The sequence below is a fragment of the Theropithecus gelada genome, chromosome 14 (genome assembly GCF_003255815.1).
Source record: "Theropithecus gelada isolate Dixy chromosome 14, Tgel_1.0, whole genome shotgun sequence".
Lineage (NCBI taxonomy): Eukaryota > Metazoa > Chordata > Mammalia > Primates > Cercopithecidae > Theropithecus > Theropithecus gelada.
Genome location: NC_037682.1, coordinates 1,234,951 through 1,256,325, shown reverse-complemented (window position 1 = coordinate 1,256,325; position 21,375 = coordinate 1,234,951). Strand labels below are relative to the sequence as shown.

Here is a 21,375-nt window from a genome sequence, read left to right as displayed (position 1 = left end):
GAGACAGGGTTTCGCCATGTTAGCCAGGCCGGTCTCGAACTTCTGGCCTCAAGTGATCCGCCTGCCTCAGCCTCCCGACATGCTGGGGTTACAGGCGTGAGCCACCGCCCAGGCTACCTGTTTGTTTTATAACAGCCATCCTGGCGGGCTGAGGTGGTGTCTCGCTGTGGTTTTGACTGGCATTTCCTTCATGACTTTGTCCATCTTTTCAGGTGCTTACTGAGCATTCCTGTATTCTCCCTGGAGAACGTCTTTTCAACAACTTTGCACCCACCCCTCCCCCGCGGCCCCCTTTGGTTGTAGAGATGGGGTGGGGTCTTGATTTGTTGCCCAGGCTGTTCTTTTGCCCATTTTTTAATTGGGCTGCTTTCTTACTGACTTATGGGAGTTCTGAGAGAGGGTTTCATTAAGTAATTAAAACACATACCTAAATTCTGCCGAAATTCAGACTTAAGTCCAATTTGAAGCAGCTGATTTTCAAACAACACACCATTGTTTTTACAAACAAACCTAGGGGGAAAGGGACAGTATATGTGTCACTCAAAGCCACCCGCAGAAAACACAAGGGTTTGTTTTGGAAAAAAATTCATAGCACGAGGAGGCCAGAAAAACCTCTATGGGACACAAGGGAAGAAAAAAGTGGAAAAAGATTCCAAGGACCATCCTGACAAATAGCCACAGGTGGACAGTGAGCAGGGCACAGGGACGCGGGCACAGCTCCAGAGAGGCCTGTGAAGGCAGTTGGTGCAGCTGCTTTCTAGGAACACGCTGGTCCATGTGTGACGGCCTCTCACGGCCCCAGACAGGACACGGGCGCGAAGGCATGCACACAGCTTCTGGCCACGCCACAGACTCCATCCAACACGGGTGCCGGACTTCCACCCAGTGAGGGCCTCGCCATCAGAGCCTGGCTGCTCCCCGCTGATGCACACGCACACAAGGGCACCCAGCCATCCACCCACCAGCAGCACGGCCCTGCAGGGCCCTGGGCGCCCCCATCTCCCCTCTGGCCTCTCCTCTCGCCCCATGCGTGGTTCGTATCTACACTGCACAGGGAGCCCAGGGTTTTGCTCACCACAGGGCACCTATCTACACTACACAGAGTTGGGGGAAAATAAAATAGCATTGGTTAGTTTTCATTTGTGTTTCTCTCAGAAGAGCTTCAAGTTTTCTGACCTCCTCTAGGAAACTATAACTCCACAGTGACCTGGATCCAAAAGAGTCAAGGAGAGGGAGGCAGGGCAGCAGCACAGGGCTCCTGGGTGAACCCAGCACAGAGATGGATGTGGCACTGATTCAGACCACAGGGTGGGAAGGCAGGAGCTCACGGTGCCGCTCCCTCGCCCAACCCACCCCAGTGCCTAAGAAGCAAATGCTGCCTGGCAGCAGCCTAATTCTGAAATCTCCACACCCACCTGTGCTGACGCCGAGGAGATCAAGGTCAGCCATTCCTACGCTCACCCAGTCTCCACTAACTGCACCACAGCTGCCACCCTGGAAGGTCTGAGTGCTGCCGACCTGAAGATCAGCTCATCAGCATCCTGCCATATGGACACCAGGCCAGGAAGAAGACGGAGGAAGCAGAGACAGACAGCAAGGGACAGTGACGGGCGGCCCTTGGCTTGCTCTCAGGGCCGGGAGAGCGCTGCTCGCCTCACACTGCCCCACTCCAGCCTGCTGCAGCCACAAGAGCCACTGAGGCAGCAGTCCCTGCACACACCTCTGGAGGCCACAGCCACCCCCTGCACAGCCCGGCAGGCTGCCGGTCCAGCTCCAGCCACATGCAAAGCTTCCAAAGTCAAGTGCGGTCCAACCAGCACACAACACAGGATGGTCATCCACAACACGGCCTGGAACACGTCTACTGCGCTTCACCCAGGACGGCCACAGCCGGCCACCAACAAAGCCGAGGCCACTTCACAGGAGGAGCCGGCCGAGGGAGAGGTGTCCACTGTGCCCCGGGATCGCTGCTCTGCCCACAGCCAACGGTCTCTCCACACAAGAGGCCACGGAGTTTACACTCATGGTTTCGCCTAAGCCACTTTAAAGCAAAATCTGTCAAGGACATGGGAGGGGCTCCGACTGATCACCCATGACGTGGCGTGACAGAGGGGCCCTCGTGGTCGGCGTCTCTGCTTGGTTGCTTGCTTTTTAAAAGGTCATCCCAACTACAACCTGGCCTGGAGGAATTTTTGGGGAAAATGCAAACCACTCTGCAAGGCCACAAGAATGCAGCTGCCCTGTCCTGTAAGCCGTGTTCCAGCAGCCACCGCAGCCGGCTCGCCCAGGTACTCTGTGCCTCCATCTACACCAAACACACGCAGACACCTGATGACCCTCTGTAGCCAGATCAAAGCCAAGACGGCCACATGCACAAGAGCCCCAACGCTTGGCCAGCTGGAGACGGCGCCACCCAATGTGAGGCGTGCACAAGGCCATGTGCAGCTCCCAGCACAGCTGTATGGAGACGGGGCAGGCATGTGCCCAGCAGGGAAGGGCCACGGCTGCCACGGACTGCCCAGCCCCTGGTCCCTTCCTGCCACCAAGACACTGAGGAGTGGCCACCACCAGAGCCCTGGAACCTGGATTCTCAATCGCAAACACAGCGACTCTAAGAGCAGTAAGAAGACTGTCTTCAGCCCAAGTGTCGATCTACACCAAACACCACGCTGGTCTGCCTCTCCTAAGTCCTTTTCCAACACGTAACAGGAAACAGAACTCACATGCAACATGAATACAAAGAACTGAAAAACATTTTAAAACACCAGAATTCTATTACAGTCTTCAAAACGCGGGACCAAAAGGCCATTCCTCAAAGGCTCTCTAACCTCTATCTGAGACAGAAACCAGCACCTGCGCTGCCACCCACAAGGCAGTGGGGGAGGGGGAGGGGGAAGGGGGAGGAGGGAGGAGGGAGGAGGGAGGGGGGAGGGGGAGGGGAACGGGGAAAGGGAGGGGAGGGGGAGGGGGAGGGAAGTGGGGAGGGGAACGGGCATCCACTCCGGGAATGGGACGCCTCAGACCTCCACCAGACATGAAAACAAGCAGATGGCTGAGAGCAGCCAGCAAGGGGAATGCACAGCTGATGAGCCCAGCAGAGAGGGCTGGGGAGAGCACGCACCGGGGAAGCAGTTGGCACGGACGATCTGAAGACCGTGGAGACGCTGGCAGAGACACTGCATGTGGGGAGCTGGGAGGTGCCCATGCATTGGACAGAAATTAGAGCAGGACAAGCAGCAAAGACAGGCGCCCTCGGGGGCAACCACAGGGTGGAGGCCGAAGGTGTGAGCAGGGCAGGCCTCACAGGAGGACTTGGCAAGTAAGCAACTCAAGGACAAGAGACTGGGCCTCCAGGCCAGACACAGACAAGACGGCTTAAGTCAGAGTGAAAAGCAGCCCAACTAGACAGGAAAGAGGCGAAGAGAGGAAACGAGTAGCTACAAAGAGTGTTTACCAACACTCAAAGAAAGAGCAGCTGAAGCATGATCGGACACAGCCGCCGGCCAGACCCTGTGGCTTCTTTCATGTCCTCTTTTCCTCCTGAGAGGAATGTCAGCCCTTTATCTAATGCACACTGCAGTCCACAAGTCAAGGTTCTGAGGGGAGTTACACAGCAAACCCACCCACGACACAGCAGCTCCCACTCTCTCCCCCAAGCAGTAATTTGGGAGGTAAACTCCGCTGCCCACCTCTGTCCAGCTGGCCGCGGCCACACCGGAAGTCAGGGGGCACGGCAGTCCCGTGCCCGTCTGCAGGACTCAGGAAACCTGACTACCTGGCAAAGTTGTCTTCGGAGCCAGGAGCGAGAGGCGCGACCACAGAGGCCGAGTCTGAGAACACGTCCACGAGCAGCCCGCCGCCGCCGGAGGAGGGTGGGGGGCCCGCAGGGGCGGCGGGGGCGGCCCCCAGACCCAGCAGGTCTGCCGACGGAGAAGGCGTAGACTGGAAGAGAAGGAAGGAGAGCATCAGCAGAGAGCCTCCCTGGCCTGGCCGGCCCGGGCAGCTCACACCTGCACATCCTCCCCCACGGCGCCCACTTAGCAGCCATGCACTCCCGGGGGGCTGGGGCAGGCGGCACACGGCTCAGTGAGTGACCAGAGTGAGGGCTAACAGCCACTTCCTGAGTACATCCCAGAGTCCAGCCTAAAGATAACTGCACTTAAAACATTAGTCATAATTTCACCAAGACACCCTACTAAGACATTTTTTCACAAATGCTATTTGAATGAAAAAAATCTCAGAAAAATTTTGCCACGAAAGACATAAAAAATAAATACATGGTTTAAGAAATAAGATAATGCAGGCTGGGCGTGGTGGCTCACACCTGTAATCCCAGCACTTTGGGAGGCTGAGGCGGGGGGACCACAACGTCAGGAGATGGAGACCATCCTGGCGAACACGGTGAAACCCCGTCTCTACTAAAAATACAAAAAATCAGCCAGGCGCGGTGGCGGCACCTGTGGTCCCAGCTCCTCCGGAGGCTGAGGCGGGAGAATGGCGTGAACCCGGGAGGCGGAGCTTGCAGTGAGCCGAGATCACGCCACTCACTCCAGCCTGGGCGACAGAGCGAGGCTCCTCGGGCACATTATTAGTTTAATCGTTAAATCATTATTAATCACTAAAAGTCTACAGAACAGAGACTTTTTAAAAATAACTACTTTTTGGCTGGGTGTGGTGCCTCACGTAATCCCAGCACTTTGGAAGGTTGAGGCAGAAGGAATGCTTGAGCCCAGGAATTTAAAACTAGCCTGGACAACACAGCAAGAGACTGTCTCTGTTTTTGCTTTTTTTGAGACACTCTCACTCTGTTGCCCAGGATGGAGTGCAATGGTGCAGGCTCATTGCAACCCCCACCTCAAGCGATTCTCCCGCCTCAGCCTCCCAAGTAGCTGTGGCCGCCACCATGCCCGGTTAATTTTTGTATTTTTAGTGGAGACGGGGTTTCGCCATGTTGGCCAGGTTGGTCTTGAGCTCCTGACCTCAGGTGATCCGTCCACCTCAGCCTCCCAAAGTGTTGGGATTCCAGGTGTGAGGCACCACACCTGGCCCCAGTAATTGCTCTTTGATCCTGGGCAAAGGCACAAGGAAAGAGCGCCTATGATCTCATGATTAAAGTCCCACAACAGGCACAAGCAGCCGCGCAGTTCATCGCATGCTTACCCATCCAACAGGGCAGCAGGCTCCCCAGCAATGCCCCAGTGGCCTGACCTTCGGAGCTCAGAGCTGCTCTGGGTTCCATGGGTCCTGCCCTGCAGTAGCCTGTGCACCAGAGGGACTCAGGTACTCCCTATAAAAAGGATACTCAGCCGGGCACAGTGGCTCACACTCGTAATCCCAGCACTTTGGGAGGCCAAGGGGGGGCAGATCACGAGGTCAGAAGTTCAAGACCATCCTGGCCAACATGGGGAAACCCCATCTCTACTAAAAATACAAAAATTAGCTGGGTGTGGTGGCGCGTGCCTGTAATCCCAGCTACCCGGGAGGTGGAGGCAGGAGAACTGAAACCGCGAGGCAGAGATTGCAGTGAACCAAGATCACACCACTGAACTACAGCCTGGCGACACTCACACTTTGACACTGTACACCAGGGGCTCTTGGTGGAGAAACCCGCCACTCAGCTAAGAGCTTTCTGGAGATGTGGAGGGTTCTGACTATCACAACAATATTGGCATTTCACAGTCAAAAACCAGAGACAAAAGACACCCTGCCTTGAAGACTGTCTTGAGTAACTTTAGAATGTTCCACTGGACATCTAAGAAGGTAAAAAATGAGTTTGTAATTATCTGAGACTCCATCTGAATGCCATTTTATATTAATGCAAAGTTAAGTTGTCACACTGCACTTTCAAAAAAATTACATGTGCGGTATGTGATATATGAATTTTACTTCAGGATAAACGAGGCATCACAAAGTGTGTTATGCAAAAAAGGTGCAGGTCAGAATGGGGGCAGGAGGAGTCAGAATGGGGGCGAAGGCAGTCAGAATGGGGGCAGGGGGAGTCTGAATGGGAGCAGGGGGAGTCAGAATGGGGGTGAAGGGAGACAGAATGGGGTGAAGGGAGTCTGAATGGGGACAGGGAGTCTGAATGGGGACGAAGGGAGTCAGAATGGGGGTTGGGGGAGTCAGAATAGGGGTGAGGGAGTCAGAACGGGGTGAAGGGAGTCAGAATGGGGGCAAAGGGAGTCAGAATGGGGGCGGGGGGAGTCTGAATGGGGGCGGGGAGTCTGGGGACAAAGGGAGTCAGAATGGGGGTGAAGGGAGTCAGAACGGGGGCGGGGGGAGTCAGAATGGGGTGAAGGGAGTCAGAATGGGGGAAGGGGAAGTCTGAATGGGGCAAAGGGAGTCAGAATGGGGGCAAAGGGAGTCAGAATGGGGGCGAAGGGAGTCAGAATGGGGGCGGGGGGGTCTGAATGGGGGTGAGGGAGTCAGAATGGGGGCGAAGGGAGTCAGAATGGGGGCGAAAGGGGTCAGAATGGGGGCGGGGGAGTCTGAATGGGGGCTGGGGAGTCAGAATGGGGGTGGGAGGAGTCAGAATAGGGGCGGAGAGTCAGAATGGGGATGGGGGACAGTCAGAAACGGGGCAGGCTCCCAGGCTCTGCTCTTGTGACTGAACACCTCTGCAAGAGAAGATGACACGGGTCTCACGTGCTCCAAGGGTGGGAGGTCACAGAGGAGCTGGCAGAGAAGAGTCCCAAAAATATCCAAGGCGTGTCTCGATGAAACCATCTGAGGGCGGCACTTCGCTCCCCACGCCTGGGACAGCGCCCGCCAACACTGTGGTCTCCACAGCCTGACAAAGCTGTGAGCTATGTGGGAAGCCATCGGCCTTGGCAATGCACCTGCAGCCCAAATGGAGACAATTCCTCCTCTGCATCTAGTCACAGATGTTACCCCTGGTTCCTGCACTGATTCAAATACATCTATGGCTTTTGGGTTTTTTTTGTTTTTTTTTTTGAGACCCAGTCTTGCTCTGTTGCCCAGGCTGGAGTGCAGTGGTACGATCTCAGCTCACTGCAACCTCTGTCTCCTGGATGCAAGCAATTCTCCTGCCTCAGCATCCCGAGTAGCTGGGATTACAGGCACACACCACCATGCCCAGCTAATTTTTGTATTTTTAGAAGAGACGGGGTTTCACCATGTTGGCCAGGCTGGTCTTGAACTCCTGACCTCAAGTGATCTGCCCACTTCAGCCCCCCAAAGTGCTGGGATTACAGGTGTGAGCCACCGCGCCCGGCCATCTATGGCTTTTAACTGCTTTCTAAAGTAGGAAAGCCCTTTGCCCTAGTAAATGAATTTGTACCTGAAACGTTACCACAGATGGTAATAGTGAGGCTCCAGGACAATAGAGACCTGAAGCCCACTTTGGGTTCCTCATCCCCTCCTCATCCTCTCAGGCCTGGGAGACCCTCCTCGGGGAGCAGGCCTGGCTCCTGGGCCACACCAGTTCGTCTCCTCCCTCCAATAGCAGGACAGCTTGAGGGGTGAAGGTTTTGCCTACAAGGGCCCCAGGCTCCTGCATGTGAGACCAGGCAGCCTCTGATCCCCACACCCCGTGCTCCCCGGCACACCCGAGGACACACCACAGCCTCCCCCAAGGAGCTGTGTGCAGAGAGGATGCTCGGAAGAAGTAAAATGTTCTGGCCTCATCTATGATCGTAAATAAAAGACATTTTGGCCAACGTGACACCAAGATAAAGCCACGGCCTTTTGTGGGAAAGGCACATGTGCTGATGCCACCCTGAGGCCCCTTCACGGCCCACGCAGAAGACCCTGAGCAAGAGAACTTCGCTGGGAGTATCTCCCCATAGGGAGGCCCTCACTGGAGCTCCTGTGAGCAGTGGGGGCTGGGAGTGTCTCCCCATAGGGAGGGGCCTCTCACTGGAGCTCCTGTGAGCAGTGGAGGCTGGGAGTGTCTCCCCATAGGGAGGGCCTCACTGGAGCTCCTGTGAGCAGTGGGGGCTGGGAGTGTCTCCCCATAGGGAGGGGCCTCTCACTGGAGCTCCTGTGAGCAGTGGAGGCTGGGAGTGTCTCCCCATAGGGAGGGCCTCACTGGAGCTCCTGTGAGCAGTGGGGGCTGGGAGTGTCTCCCCATAGGGAGGGGCCTCTCACTGGAGCTCCTGTGAGCAGTGGAGGCTGGGAGTGTCTCCCCATAGGGAGGGCCTCACTGGAGCTCCTGTGAGCAGTGGGGACAGACTGGAAAGCACAGGATAGCAAGGAAGCCCACACACCACAGCTCTCGGTCAGAACGGAGGGGCCCACACACCACAGCTCTCGGCTCAGAATGGAGCTGCGTGCCTCAGCCACAGACACCTCCCTAAGGAACCCACCCGCCAGGTGCCACTGACCATCAGGAGTGAAGCCGAACTCCGAAAATCCACTGAATGAGCCCGGAAGGGGGACCCCTCCAAGGAGGGACCTTACAGAAATGCTGAACCTCACTGGACCCTCATCCCCCCTTTTTAGACGGCAGCACACTGCTCTTACTCCCAGGGTCCAGGAGTTTCCATCTGATCCCAAAGCCACGGTCAAGGCCAGGCCCTCCAAAGTCCACCCTGAGCCTAACTGGACAAATCTGGGTGTGATCAAAGGCCTGGGGTATGGGCACACCTCATTTCTCAGGACCCACATGAAAAAGAAACATCAAAGAAAAACCAAATAGAGCCTGACGACAATCCTACAGCCCCTCTCCGTGCTCCCTCAGCGAGTTCCTCTTAACGTCAAAGCAGCTGGAGGGGAGCGAGAGCACCTGGTGCCTTCCCAGCTTCAAACAGGCAATTCCAGGTTTCCATGGAAGGCTTCACAGTGCCCTTGCTGAAAGCCAGCGGCCAGGAATCCCTGCACACCAGCCTCCCCTGGGTCACATCTTCCTGCCCTCGCCTCCTCACCCAACTGGGGCTGGGTCCTCCTCTCTGCAGGGCAGAGCCACTGCCGGCCCAGCGCCCATGGGGAGGCCCCTGCTCCGGCAGCTCACAGACAAATCTCCACAAGCAAGTTTCTGTCTCCAGAAACCTATGTCAAGACGCTCAAAGGACAGGGAGAGATGGATTAGAGGAATGACAGAGGCCTGCAGCACCAGGCACCTGGCTACTGACGTCCCACGGGAGGAGACAGGATCAAAAGCAGGTCACCAGCTCCACAGAGCACGTGAGAAACACAAGCATGAAGGTGTTTAAGCGTGAAGGGAAGATGCCCACCTGGGGGGAAACAGCTACATCTTTCATTTACCTCATTCACTCCAGGATCAGCTCACAGGCAATTCAAGCCTCCAGAGGGCAGGCACAGCAGCATGCCACCAACAATGCAGAGAGAGGCCAAGGGGGACAGGGCTACATGGAGGACACGAGGCAGGGCGGGGTCGGGGGAGGAAGAGGGGAAGGGAAGACTGCTCAATGAGATGTCAGCCTCAGCCAGGAGGGGGAGGAGGGGGAGGGGGAGGAGGGAAAAGAGGAGGAAGAGGTGGTGAGGAGGAGGAAGAGGAGTGGGGAGGAGGAGGAAGAGGAGTGGGGAGGAGGAGGAGGAGTGGGGAGAAGGAGGAAGAGGAGTGGGGAGGAGGAGAGGGAGGAGGGGGAGGAGGAGGAAGGAGAGGAGGAAGGAGAGGAGGAAGGAGAGGAGGAAGGGGAAGGGGAAGGAGGTAGAAGAAGAGGAGGAAAAAGAGGAAGAGGAGGGGAAGAGGAGAGGGAGGAGGGAGGGGGAGGGAAAGGGGGAAGAGGGAAGGAGAAAGGCGAGGAGGAGAGGGGCAGAGGGAGGAAGAAGGGGAGGAGGGGAAGGGGAGAGGGGGAGCAGGAGAGGGATGGGGAGAGGGGGAGGAGAGGAAGGGGGAGGAGAGGAAGGGGGAGGAGAGGAAGGTGGAGGAAGAGGGGTGAGGAGGAGGGGGAGGGGAGAGGAAGGTGGAGGAAGGGGGGGAAGAGGGGAAGGAGGGAAGGGGGGAGGAGGGGAAGGTGGGGGAAAAGGGGGAGGAGGAAGAAAAGGAGGGGGAGAAGGGAGGGGGAGAAGAGGGAGGGAGAGGAGAAAGGTGAGGGAGAGGACAATGAGGTGGGAAAGGAGGGGGAGGAGGGGAAAAGGAGGGGGGAGGAGGGGGAGGAGGGAGAAGAGGGGAGGAGAAAGAGGAGGGGAGGAGAGGAAGAGGAGGCGGAGGAGGAGGGGGAGGGGAGGGAGGGAGGAAGGGGAGGAGGAAGAGGAAGAGAGGGGAGGGGGAAGGGGAGGAGAGGGGATGAGGGGGAGGAGGAAGAGGAGGAGAAGGAGGAGGAAGACGAGAAGGGGGAGGAAGAGGAAGAGCAGGAGAAGCCACTGGGCACGATGTCAGGCTGAGCCTGGATACCGGCCCCATGGCAGGCCCTGCACTGTCAGCCAGAGAGGCAGGACACATGGTCAGCAGGGCACATAAGCAGGTCCCTGCCAAGGAGTGCCAGGACTCCGACACGAGCACCCTCCCAACCAGCAAACTGCCAGGGCAGGCACCACCACAGGTGCTCACCCCACAAACCCTGCTGATACCAGGTAGCAACACTGGTTGCCACCACTGGACCTGCGTCCTGGACAGAAGATTCTCTCTCCAGAGCTCCTCTAACTGGACAAACAGAAAGCCCGTGTGACCCCGACAGGAGCCCTCCCTGACAGTGCAGAGGGGAGACAGCCGGCAAGCAGAGCCAAGCAAAAGCGCAACTATCCCAACGACACTTCTCTCCCGACAAATACCACAGGACACTCTCAGCCATGGGACTATTCTCATCACATCACACATACAAGGAAAACCAGACCTAACCCAACTCACTAGAGAAAACCTCGAAGAGCAGGGCATGAGAGGTCCTCTCTAAATCAACAAAGCATGTGTGGACAGTTGCCTGGGTGAGGCAGTCCTACAGGAGAGGGGACGGCCACTTCCCCTAAAACAAGTCACCACAGCAGATGTGGGAGCTGAGCTGGACAAGACAATGGTCTGAAGGAAGCACCTCGCCCAGCAAGGACAGTGGCCCCCGGGACAGGCCAGCGGGGAGTTCAGCAGGGACAGTGGCCCCCGGGACAGGCCAGCAGGGTGTCCAGAGCCACAGTCGGCACCTGGGTTCTCAGTACATGCTCCTCCCTGACAGGCAAATGCTCTGCTGGTCCCAAGTCTTGGGGGTGAGGCCCTCACAGGTCTGGGTACACAGCAGGTGAGGAACCCACCATGGCACTGGTGCTGGCCGGGGCAGGCTCGGGGCCCCCATTCACATCCACACTCCTCTCTCGCTTGGTGTCCTCCAGGTCTGTCACTGTGCTGGGGCCCTTCTTCTTCTTGAGCTTTGCCAAGATGGAGGACTCCCGCTCCGGGAACGGGGGCATCTCCTCCAGCACCGTCGCCTTGGAAAGAACACAGGGTGGGCTTGGTCAGAGTCCCTGACCTCCAACCCTCAGTCAAGCCAGCTCGAAGGATGGGGGCCTCCTACCAGGATGTCGGTGCTGGCCACAGTGCTGAGCCGCAGGTACTCCACGGCGCGTTGCTGCAGCTCCACGTCTGCATTCCTCAGCTGGCTGTCGCTGCGCAGCACGTCCTGGATGGTCGGCTTCACCTCAGGAAAGAGGTTCACGAACTTGATGTAGGTGGACAGGAGCAACGCGCGGGTGGGGACGCTGCATAGGTGGAACTTGGAGTGCAGCAGGTTGAACTGGATCAGCGGGCTAGGGGGGTGGGGAGAGCACAACACGGGAACGCCATCGTCCCCTCGCAGGCTCCAGCACGTCCCCGCAGGGGAGGGACAGCAGCAAGACCCCCTTGCCTGCACCAGAGGCCGCTGGTCAGGACCCTCTTCCAGCTCCAGATCCCACTGCAAGGCACCCCTTTCACAAAGTCAGCTATAAATCCCATGTCTCTATTTTCTCCTAGAATCCCTGCTTTTTTTATCAACTGAAGGAAAACAAAAAGACGCCGATTGGGAGCAGACGAGGCTCTGCGAGGCCTCCCAACAAAGCCAGCTGGCACCTCGCCTCTTGGCCCCGACTCGCAAAGGGCCTCTCACCTGGATCTCGGGTCTCCGGCTATCAGGTTTCCAAACTCCCCCAGGATGTAGCCGCCCACTTTGACCAGGTTCTCGTGGCACGCGGGAGCCTGAAGAGCCTGTGAAGCACAAACACAATGAGCCGGGGTGGCAGCCAAGTGTCCAGAGCTAAGGCGAGGCAGGCACGTCCTGGCACGGTGCACCCTACACCAGCACCAGCCCCTCAGCTTCCTGGAGACCCCAGTCCAAGTGCCCATCCCTGCCTTCCTCAGCACCCTCAGCACCTGTGTCAGCAGCAAGGAACCCGAGGCTGTCACACGCTGACCTGCCCTGGAGGGAGCTGCAGCATCCAGAACGGGCTCCGGCCAGGGAGGTTCTGCCAGCGTCCTCATGGCACACCCCTCCCGGTGGCCTAATCCTCTCGGATGGACAGGGCAGGCCCCGCCACGGCAGGCGCCAGCATGCTCTCACACACACAGGGGCTGGCTTTCTCAGATGGCCCCCAGAGAGCCAAAAGTTTGAGAGTTAGGGTGAGAAGAAACTGGGACTCTCGTGGGGCGCCAACAGCGGAGGAACTAGAGCCTCAGGGAAGAGCTGAGGGGCAGGAGGGGTCAGTGACAGCCCTCGGCACCTCCACCCAGCCAGGCTGGAACCACTCACTGCTCACCTTCCGCGACTGCCCTCCACCCCATCCTTCCTGCCGTCCTGCGGGCCATACCTCGAACACAGTCTTGGCTGCGTAGCCCTGCACGTCGTCCCGGTTGATGACGATCTGAATGACTCGGTACCACACCTCTTCACTCACGTAATCACCAGCAATTCGGATCAAGTTCAAGATGGTATCCACGTACCAGGTGTAGTCCACCGCGTACTTCTCTGCCAGGATGGCGACCTTCAGCACCTGCAGGGGACGGGCTGCTGAGGGCCGGCACCTGCAGGCCGTGGCAATCCCAAAACCAAACTGTCATCCAAAGTCAAAGTGAGGGTTTCAGAAGCACCTAAATGTGTCTACAAAAGTCTGGGACATGCAGAAAGCTTGAACTAGATTCTCAAAAAAGGCCATGAGCCTGAAAGTTTAAGATTCCCTGACTTAAACAAGGAAAGCCAGGAAGAGGCGGAGACCAGCCCACAGAAGGCCACGGCCACAGACAGGCCACCTGCCACCTGGGCCCTGGTCTCCCAAAGCCCCGACACCTGGTGGCAGCACTCCTCTGATCATGCCACCCTGGGCTCCTGGCGGCCCCTTCTCTGGTGGTTTCCTCCAGCTCCGGCCAATCTTTCCTGCGAGCCTCACCTGGGGGTTCCCCTTCTTCCCCTCTCTGGCTCACTCTCACGGGTGCCCCCTGGAGGCACCTGCCCAGCCCACACCCACGTGGCAGCCACTCACATGGAGCTCTGCCAGGCTGTCCAACACCAAACTCATCTCCCCAAAGTCACCTCACCTGGAACCAAGCCCCCCTCCAACAGCACCAGCTGCCAACACCAACGCCAGCAGGCATCAAGACCACGTGCCTCCCAAGGGCACCCCCAATACCCTGCCACCCCTCCCCACACCGCTGCCCCTCTCCACACCCTGCTGCTGGCCTCTCAGGCACTGGTGACTGGGCCCCACCCAGGTGGCTGCCTGGAGCCTGGATTCCCAAATCCCAACCTGACTCCATGACACTTCCAAGGCATCATTCCAAAACGTACTACTGCCTCTGAGCCCTACCCTCAGCCCGGGGCTGTGCACCAGGGGCCCTCAGGCCTCACTGGTAGGGTCTCCACCTCTGCCTCACATGCCCTTCTCCCCACCTTGTGCTAAGTCACCTCCCACCCCTCCACAAACGGCTGCTCTGCCCTCCCAGGGGCCTCTGCACCATCATCCTCTCCAGACCAGGTCACTACCGCCTTCTGCAGTCCACATGGCCCCCCAGGAGTGTAATGCCTCCTGAGGCCCCCAGAACATAGGCACTTCCTCTGGCCATCCCACCCACAGTGCAGCACCCACAGTCCTGCTCTCAATCCGTCCCCCTCTGTGGACAGGAAGGTGCTGAGTAGGCAGGGAGTGGGCCACGTCCAGTTTGGACACTTAGCACCTAGCACAGCCAGAGAACATGCTCTGCCATGCTCGGCTGAAAGGACGGGGGAGGGGAGCACCACGCTCGGCTGAAAGGACGGAGTGGGGGGAGCACCATGCCCAGCTGAAAGGATGGAGTGGGAGAAGCACCATGCCCGGCTTAAAGGATGGGGTGGGGGGAACACCATGCCTGGCTGAAAGGACGGAGTTGGGGGAGCACCATGCCCGGCTGAAAGGACGGAGTTGGGGGAGCACTATGTGGCCTGAGACACAGCACCTGTCTTACTCCTCACAGCAGGAGCCAGCTGAGGATTGCTGCTCATCACGTAGAGCCGCTCATCACGTAGAGAGGCGAGAGCAGACACCGGGCTGAAGAATGCCCAGGACCTCAAAATCTGCACGACTGTACTCAGAAGCACACTGCTTCCGTCTCTGTTCAAACCACCCAGAATGACGACCAGGAACGAGGCTCCTGTGACGGCCGTCCCCAGAGCCAGCCCCACCCCACCACAAGTGTTGAGACCAGGCCACGCTGCCCCAGCCAGGCCAGAGAGGGTCCACTGGCTGCAGTCAACAAGCACCTGCCTGGCCACTCTACAGACAGCCCTGCCCTACACCAAACACTCCCCGCGGTGCCTGCCCTTGGGGCCTCCTGCCGGGAGTCAGCCCACCCCTGTCCCTGGGCCCCTCAACTTCCCAGGCCCACTGCCCTGTCCTAAAGGGTGGACAGTCCAGCGTGAGAGTCACCTCCTGGCCCCCGCCCTCTGCAGGTCTGCAGTGCCTCACTGAAGCTCAGTCTGTGATAATTTCACCCCTCAGCATTGAAGTCCCAGCACCTGGGCCCCTCCGTTCACTAAAGACCCCTGAAAACCTGAGTCTCTCACCTGGGCATAACCACTGAAAACCTGCGTCTCTCACCTGGGCATAGCCACGCACACCCGCCCAAAGCGACCTGTCACCTGCCGCCAGCTCCGACCATGGCTCTCGGCAAAGCGCCCAAGGAGGCCTCGAGCTGTACTTTGCCCAAAAAGACAAATAACAAAGCGTATTCTATACAATGGAGGCACTGTCTCAGCCTCAACAAGAGGCTGTGGTCCTGGCTGGTGACAGTGGCCAACCCCACATGAGGACACCCGGGCCTGCCCCTTAAACCCCACCATCCACAGACAGTGAGCCTGAGAGGCCTGTAAGCATGGTGGAGGCCTCAGGCCCTCTCCTCTGCTGACCATGTGGCCTCCACAAGGGTTCCTTCCCTCAAGTTTTGGGTCATGCTCAGTCTTTCATCCTTTCTTTTTTTTTTTTGAGATGGAGTCTCGTTCTGTGCAATGGCGCGATCTCGGCTCACTGCAAGATCCGCCCCTCCCGAGTTCACGCCATTCTCCTGCCTCAGCCTCCCCAGAAGCTGGGACTACAGGTGTCCACCACCACGCCCAGCTAATTTTTTGTATTTTTCGTAGAGATGGGGTTTCACCGTGTTAGCCAGGATGGTCTCGATCTCCTGACCCCATGATCCACCTGCCTCAGCTTCCCAAAGTGCTGTGATTACAGGCGTGAGCCACCGCACCCAGTCAACAGTTATTTTCAAGACCAAATGACTCTACCAAAAATGAGTTTGTTTTTTTTTTAAGACAGGGCCTCGCTGTGTTGCCCAGGCTGGAGTGCAGTGACATGATCTCGACTCACGGCAGCCTCAACCTCCTGGCCTCAGGTGATCCTCCCGCCTCCGCCTCAGGAGTAGCTGGGACCACAGACGCCACCACACCCAGCTTGAAAATGTGGATTGAAATGCAGAGGCAGAGGAGCCTTGTATCCAGCATCTCATGGGTTCTCAATCAAGCCCTGCGGGACAGAATCACAGAGCACGAAGGAAATTCCGCCCCTGAGATTCGTGCTTGTGGCAGGAGAGGACTCAGAGGCCACCAGAACTCACAATCTCTTCTCGGATGGAGTAGTCGGCCGTCTCCAGATAGCTCAGCATCTCGGCCACGATTTGTGGGGCATTGCTGCGGTCACACATGGCATAGAGGAGGTCCACGGCCCGCTGCCGCACGCTCACATCCCGCTCGGTCTGGGGAACAAGGCACAGAGTAAGAGGCCGCAGGAGCAAGGCCCAGGCTTGGGGATAGGCCCGGCACCGCATCTCAACGCCCACCCTGAGCTTCCCCCTCACACACATCCAGGTCCAAGGATCCGACCTGCACTCGGGCCGCATGTGTCTGGATGGCCCGGAAAAGAGTTCCGCCTACTCACCCGGCCCTCCCACCGCACAGGCCGGTTTCGCTAGATCCCAGCGCACTGCCTGGGTTCCCTCCGCTGGCCCACGCCTCCCTCCACACAGGCCAGCTTCGCTAGGACCGAGCACACTGCCTGGTGTGGACGGCCCGGAATAGAGTTCTGCCTCCTCGCCCGCGCCTCCCTCCGCACAGGCCAGCTTCGCTAGGACCGAGCGCACTGCCTGGTGCAGGTTATTAAGGCCTCTCTTCCATGCAGCTGAAGACCCCGCTGCCTCCGACACTGCCGTGGAGCTGCCCCAAGGCAGGTTCTCACGCCCCACCCCAGCGCCCGTGCTGATGAGCCCCCAAGAGGCTCTGCAGCATGAGAAAGCCCGAGGTCTGCATAGCTCTGCTCCCAGCAAACGGCAGGAGAGTGGGCACTGCCAGCCCTAGCACTGGCCGTATGCAAATGAGCGTCCAGCCTTTCTGACAATAGGGATTGACTAAAACACACACCGAACCAGGACCAAGAAGAATCCAGAATACCAAACGCCCACCACGAGCCCCTCGCACGCCACCCAGAACACCCGTGAGCTGCACACAGACGTGCGAAGGGCTGGGAGCGGCCCTGCCACAGCCTGAGGCTGAGCCAGACGGGAGATGTGCAGCTCCCCACCTCCCACCTCCTAACACATGCACACCGGTGACTAAGGACGTGGCAGACACGTCCTACATGGAACGAACCCTCAGGGTCGCTCTGGAGACTCACGAAGGCTGGCAATGGCCAACCTCAACTGGGTCTTCCAACTCTGAAATTTTAACCCCCAAATAAAGTGAGTTTCCTTTGCAAAAGGAGGATTTTCTCAGAGATGAGGGAAAAAAATTTCATCTTTCTACCAAGAAGAACTATTTCTACTTGTTGGCATTATGCACATGCAGGATGGCACACGGGGACCTGCCCCCAGCAGGGAAAGGGCTGCCAGGGACTCGTGTGCTCAGCCTAACCAGCAGAGCAGGGCCGTCCTGGCCATCGCCAGGCAGCATGGCCCTCAACTGTGGTGTGACCTCCCAAGAGTAGGTGACAGGCAGAGGCCAGCAGCACCAGCCACTACCTCCATCTCTGCGGGGAGTCAGGAAGCACTGTGTCCCCCCAGCCTTCACAGGAAGGCCCACAGCACCTGCTCAGGGAGTGAGCAGACCCCGAGGACAGGGCACTCGCCTTCAGGGCGTTGATGACAGTCTCGATGTGTGTCTTGACAGCCTCGTGGGAGAACTCGGAGCTGGCCAGCGTGCACATGCTCTCCAGGGCCAGGTAGCGCAGGTTGGTCTCACGGTGCTGCAGGAACTGGCCCAGCTGGTTGCAGGCACGGACGAGCAGGTTCGGCTCACTGCGTGGAGGGAGGGGAAATGGGGGGGCGGTTTCCTCAGCAAGTGTGACACAAACTGGACAGAGCCTGCGTTCCCTGACAGGTCCAGATGGCAGACAGCAAAGTCACACCACACTCACCGCCACCGCACTGCTCAAGTGGGAACTCGGGAGCCTCCCCGGATGCACCTGACTCCTACCCCTGACTTCCGTTTTGCGTCCATTCTGTGCATCCCCCCAGTGACAGTCAGCAGCCCATGCATCCACTGGAGCTTCCCAGCACCTCCTGAGCCTCAATCTGCATGAGGCTCGCAGGAGGCCGGTCAAGCTGTGACCGGCAATGGGGTCTCAGCCAGAGGCACCAGCCTGGGGCAGGGAGAAGGCTGAGAAGGCTGGGAGCGTCGCTGCTGCCCCACTCACTCTACTGTCTCTTCAGAACGTGGCTCCTCCTCACATAACAACAGAGCTTTCTCTAAAATGGGAAATTTCACTTTTAATAGCTCCCAGCTCTGAAGTCTGACTCTCAGACTGAGTTTTCATCATTTGTAAAAATGCTGTAGTAGCAAATGGGTGGTGTTCACTAGCTGTAGAGAGCGTCTGCCCACAGCCTGGCATGTTTCCTCATTATCAGGAGCCTGGTGGGAGCTGCAATCTCATTCTCACAGGACCCTAAAGCACGGCACCACACGCAAGACCCACGCCAGCCCACATGCAGTGCACCACAACTGCTGAGCAGAAAAGGTGTGGGAGCAGAGGAGGCAGATGCTCCGGGCCGTGTGGTGGGAGCAGAGGAGGCAGACGCTCCGGGCCGTGTGGTGAGGGCAGAGGAGGCAGACCCTCCGGGCCGTGTGGTGGGGGCAGAGGAGGCAGACCCTCCGGGCCGTGTGGTGGGGGCAGAGGAGGCAGACCCTCCAGGCTGTGTGGTGGGAGCAGAGGAGGCAGACCCTCCAGGCTGTGTGGAGCGGCCTGCCACCCACCCTGTGCCTCTGTGCTGTGTGGATGGGCACAGCCGTTTCCAGCACTGCCCTGGGACCCTGGACCCACCAAGTATGGCTCTATGCCCAGCAAAGTCACAGGACATGTGCACACGCCCCCCACCCCATCCCCGTCTCCTCTCCGTTCCATGACACGAGAAGCCAGTCAGGGGTGGGGATGCTCAGGAGAAGGAGGAAAAGGCCCTTTTGGGGGATGAGACCACAGCCAGCAAAGCAATTCATGGTGAGATCAGAGGAGGATGAGCTGAGCTGCACAGAAAGAAAAGGGTCCAGCAGGGAGCAGACAGGCAGGACAAAGGGAAGGCCCGTGGAGTGGACAAACTAACTAGACATGATCAGCCCAGTCTCATGCCAACGAGAAGGAACATGTGTGCATGCGCAAGATGAAGTCCTCTCCACAGGCAGCCGACACACCTGTCATGGTGAATGATTAAGCTGATCGCCTCGAAGAGCACGGCATTCTTCGCATTAGAGTGCTGGACTTTCTTTGACTTGGGTGGTTCTTGGGCTTTGTTCAGGATGGTCTCCAGGCACTCAGTCAGGCGGCCTCGCACTGCAGGGTCTTCTGGGCAAGACAGAATGGTGCTCACCAGGCTCCAGTGGCCCACAGCCCACCCTGCCCCTCCCGGCTGTACCCATACATCATGAGAGCATTTTTAATATAGTTCATTCACATCTGTGTACCCAGCTGGGAGCATTTACAAAACTGAGAAAGACCGGGCACAGTGGCTCACTTCTGTAACCCCAGCACTTTGGGAGGCCGAGGCAGGCCAGTCACCTGAGGTCAGGAGTTCAAGACCAGACTGGCCAACATGGTGAAATCCCGTCTTTACGAAAATGCAAAAGTGAGCTGGGTATGATGGCAGGTGCCTGTAATCCCAGCTACTCAGGAGGATGAGGCGGGAGAATCGCTCGAACCCAGGAGGCAGAGGTTGCGGTGAGCTGAGATCGCGTCATTGCACTCCAGCCTGGGCAACAAAGGGAGACTCCGTCTCAAAGAAAACCTGCACAGATCTGATACTATAAAAGCACAATAGACCCAAACCCTAACAAAACTGTAGGCTCTGCAATAATTGCTCCACAAAAGCCAGCGCATATGGCAGCACTGGCAGAAAGGTCAATGAATCAAGAGGCAGGGCTAGTAACACACTTCTTAAAATAATAAACAAACCACTTAAATCTGAGACAGGGAATCAGACTGGCGCTGGTGCAGCTTCAGGAGCCGCGGCCTGTGCGTTACCTGGGGGTGGGTAGCACTGCAGCAGCCTCAGCAGTTTGACAGACAGCCAGGGAGCCGGGACAAAATAGTAAGTGTAATCCTGAAGATCTGTTGATGCAGATGTCACGATCTGTAAGACAGCAAAGGCAATCAGACACGCTGCTGGGCACGAGCCCCCGCTGCAGGGACCCAAAGAAAAGCCATACTCACTCCTCGGGTCATGCCTGAGCTGGAAAAATGGTTTTGTTTCATGTGCCAGGAGCGTCTGACACTGTTTGGTACCCCCAGGTTCGCTGTGAGAGGGCTGTGCTGTCACTCGGCAACACGCTGCCGCAGCTGAGTGGCAACCCTCACTCGGTACGAGACACCACAGCACCTGGATTTGAAACTACAGTCTTTCCTTTGTGGACCAGAACATGAATGAAACGAAGAGAGAGCTTTAGGCTCCTCAGAAGGAAGAAGCACACGCCCACCCCCAGAAGCCGGCATTCTGACCCTACCCCACAACCCCACAGTTCCCCCCGACCACAGGCCAACCCAGATGGTGAGCTCGCTGAGGCAGGGAGGCCGCCCGCCTCACTCACATCCCATCTCTTTGTCCAATGCGGCCTTCGGCTTGGCAGATCCTCTGTCAACCTCCCGAACAAGTGACAATCACGACCACCTCACATTTCCACTGCCATACAGCCCAGTGTCTCCTGTTTCTGGGAGGTCAGTGTAGTTCCTCCCTTCCTACAAAGCTCACATGTGTGACACTTTTAGGCCATAAGTGAACCCATTTAGAAAAGTTCACCCTGACTCCTGCCCTAAGCTGCAAGATGCCAGCACAGACTTGGGTCACAGACTCCTGCTACAGGGAGGCAAGTTCTAGGCTGTCTGTCAAAGACAGGGCTGAAAGGCACAAACACAAAGCAGGAAAGGCAAGAATCACAGCACTTCTGAGACAGAGACACGGCCAACATGAGCTGTCTCTCAAACATGTACGTAGCTAAGGGCAGGCTGAGAGAGAAATATATAGCCTTAACTGTACATATTTGAAACAAATATAAAGAGAAAAGCAACAAAAATTCATCGCAAGGGTTTAAGAAGAGACTAGGCTGGGCGCGGTGGCTCACACTTATAATCCCAGCACTTTGGGAGGCCGAGGTGGGCAGATCACGAGGTCAGGAGATCGAGACCATCCTGGCTAACACGGTGAAACCCTGTCTCCACTAAAAAATACAAAAAACTAGCCAGGCGTGGTGGCGGGTAACTGTAGTCCCAGCTACTCGGGAGGCTGAGGCAGAATGGTGCAAACCTAGGAGGCGGAGCTTGCAGTGAGCCGAGATCGTGCCACTGCACTCCAACCTGAGCGACAAAGCAAGACCCTGTCTCAAAAATAAATAAATAAATAAATAATAAAAAGAGACTAGCAAATTAACCCAAAGAAAGTAGAGGAAAGGAGGCCGGACGTGGCGGCTCCTGCCTGTAACCCCAGCACTTTGGGAGGCCAAGGCAGGCAGGATCACTTGAGGTCAGGAGTTCGCGACCAGCCTGGACACTGTGGTGAAA

At 57.6% G+C, this 21,375-nt stretch overlaps 1 protein-coding gene across 4 annotated transcripts in view; it reads right to left on the bottom strand.

Annotated features, from left to right (window-relative positions):
- AP2A2 (adaptor related protein complex 2 subunit alpha 2) overlaps positions 1 to 21,375 on the bottom strand; it is a 94,163-nt gene that overhangs the window by 8,109 nt on the left and 64,679 nt on the right. For 2 of the 4 annotated variants that reach the window (XM_025355970.1, XM_025355971.1), the window contains 10 exons: positions 19,846 to 19,954; positions 19,020 to 19,170; positions 17,464 to 17,632; positions 15,962 to 16,099; positions 12,691 to 12,873; positions 11,994 to 12,091; positions 11,424 to 11,655; positions 11,164 to 11,337; positions 3,776 to 3,942; positions 428 to 510 (listed from right to left, as the gene is read on the bottom strand). In XM_025355970.1, coding sequence (XP_025211755.1) covers positions 428 to 510; positions 3,776 to 3,942; positions 11,164 to 11,337; positions 11,424 to 11,655; positions 11,994 to 12,091; positions 12,691 to 12,873; positions 15,962 to 16,099; positions 17,464 to 17,632; positions 19,020 to 19,170; positions 19,846 to 19,954 — 1,504 coding nt within the window. Of the gene's footprint in view, positions 1 to 427; positions 511 to 1,518; positions 1,542 to 1,602; positions 1,617 to 2,484; positions 2,505 to 3,775; positions 3,943 to 11,163; positions 11,338 to 11,423; positions 11,656 to 11,993; positions 12,092 to 12,690; positions 12,874 to 15,961; positions 16,100 to 17,463; positions 17,633 to 19,019; positions 19,171 to 19,845; positions 19,955 to 21,375 lie in introns of all 4 variants that reach the window. The other 2 variants (XM_025355973.1, XM_025355972.1) reach the window with 2 other exon arrangements.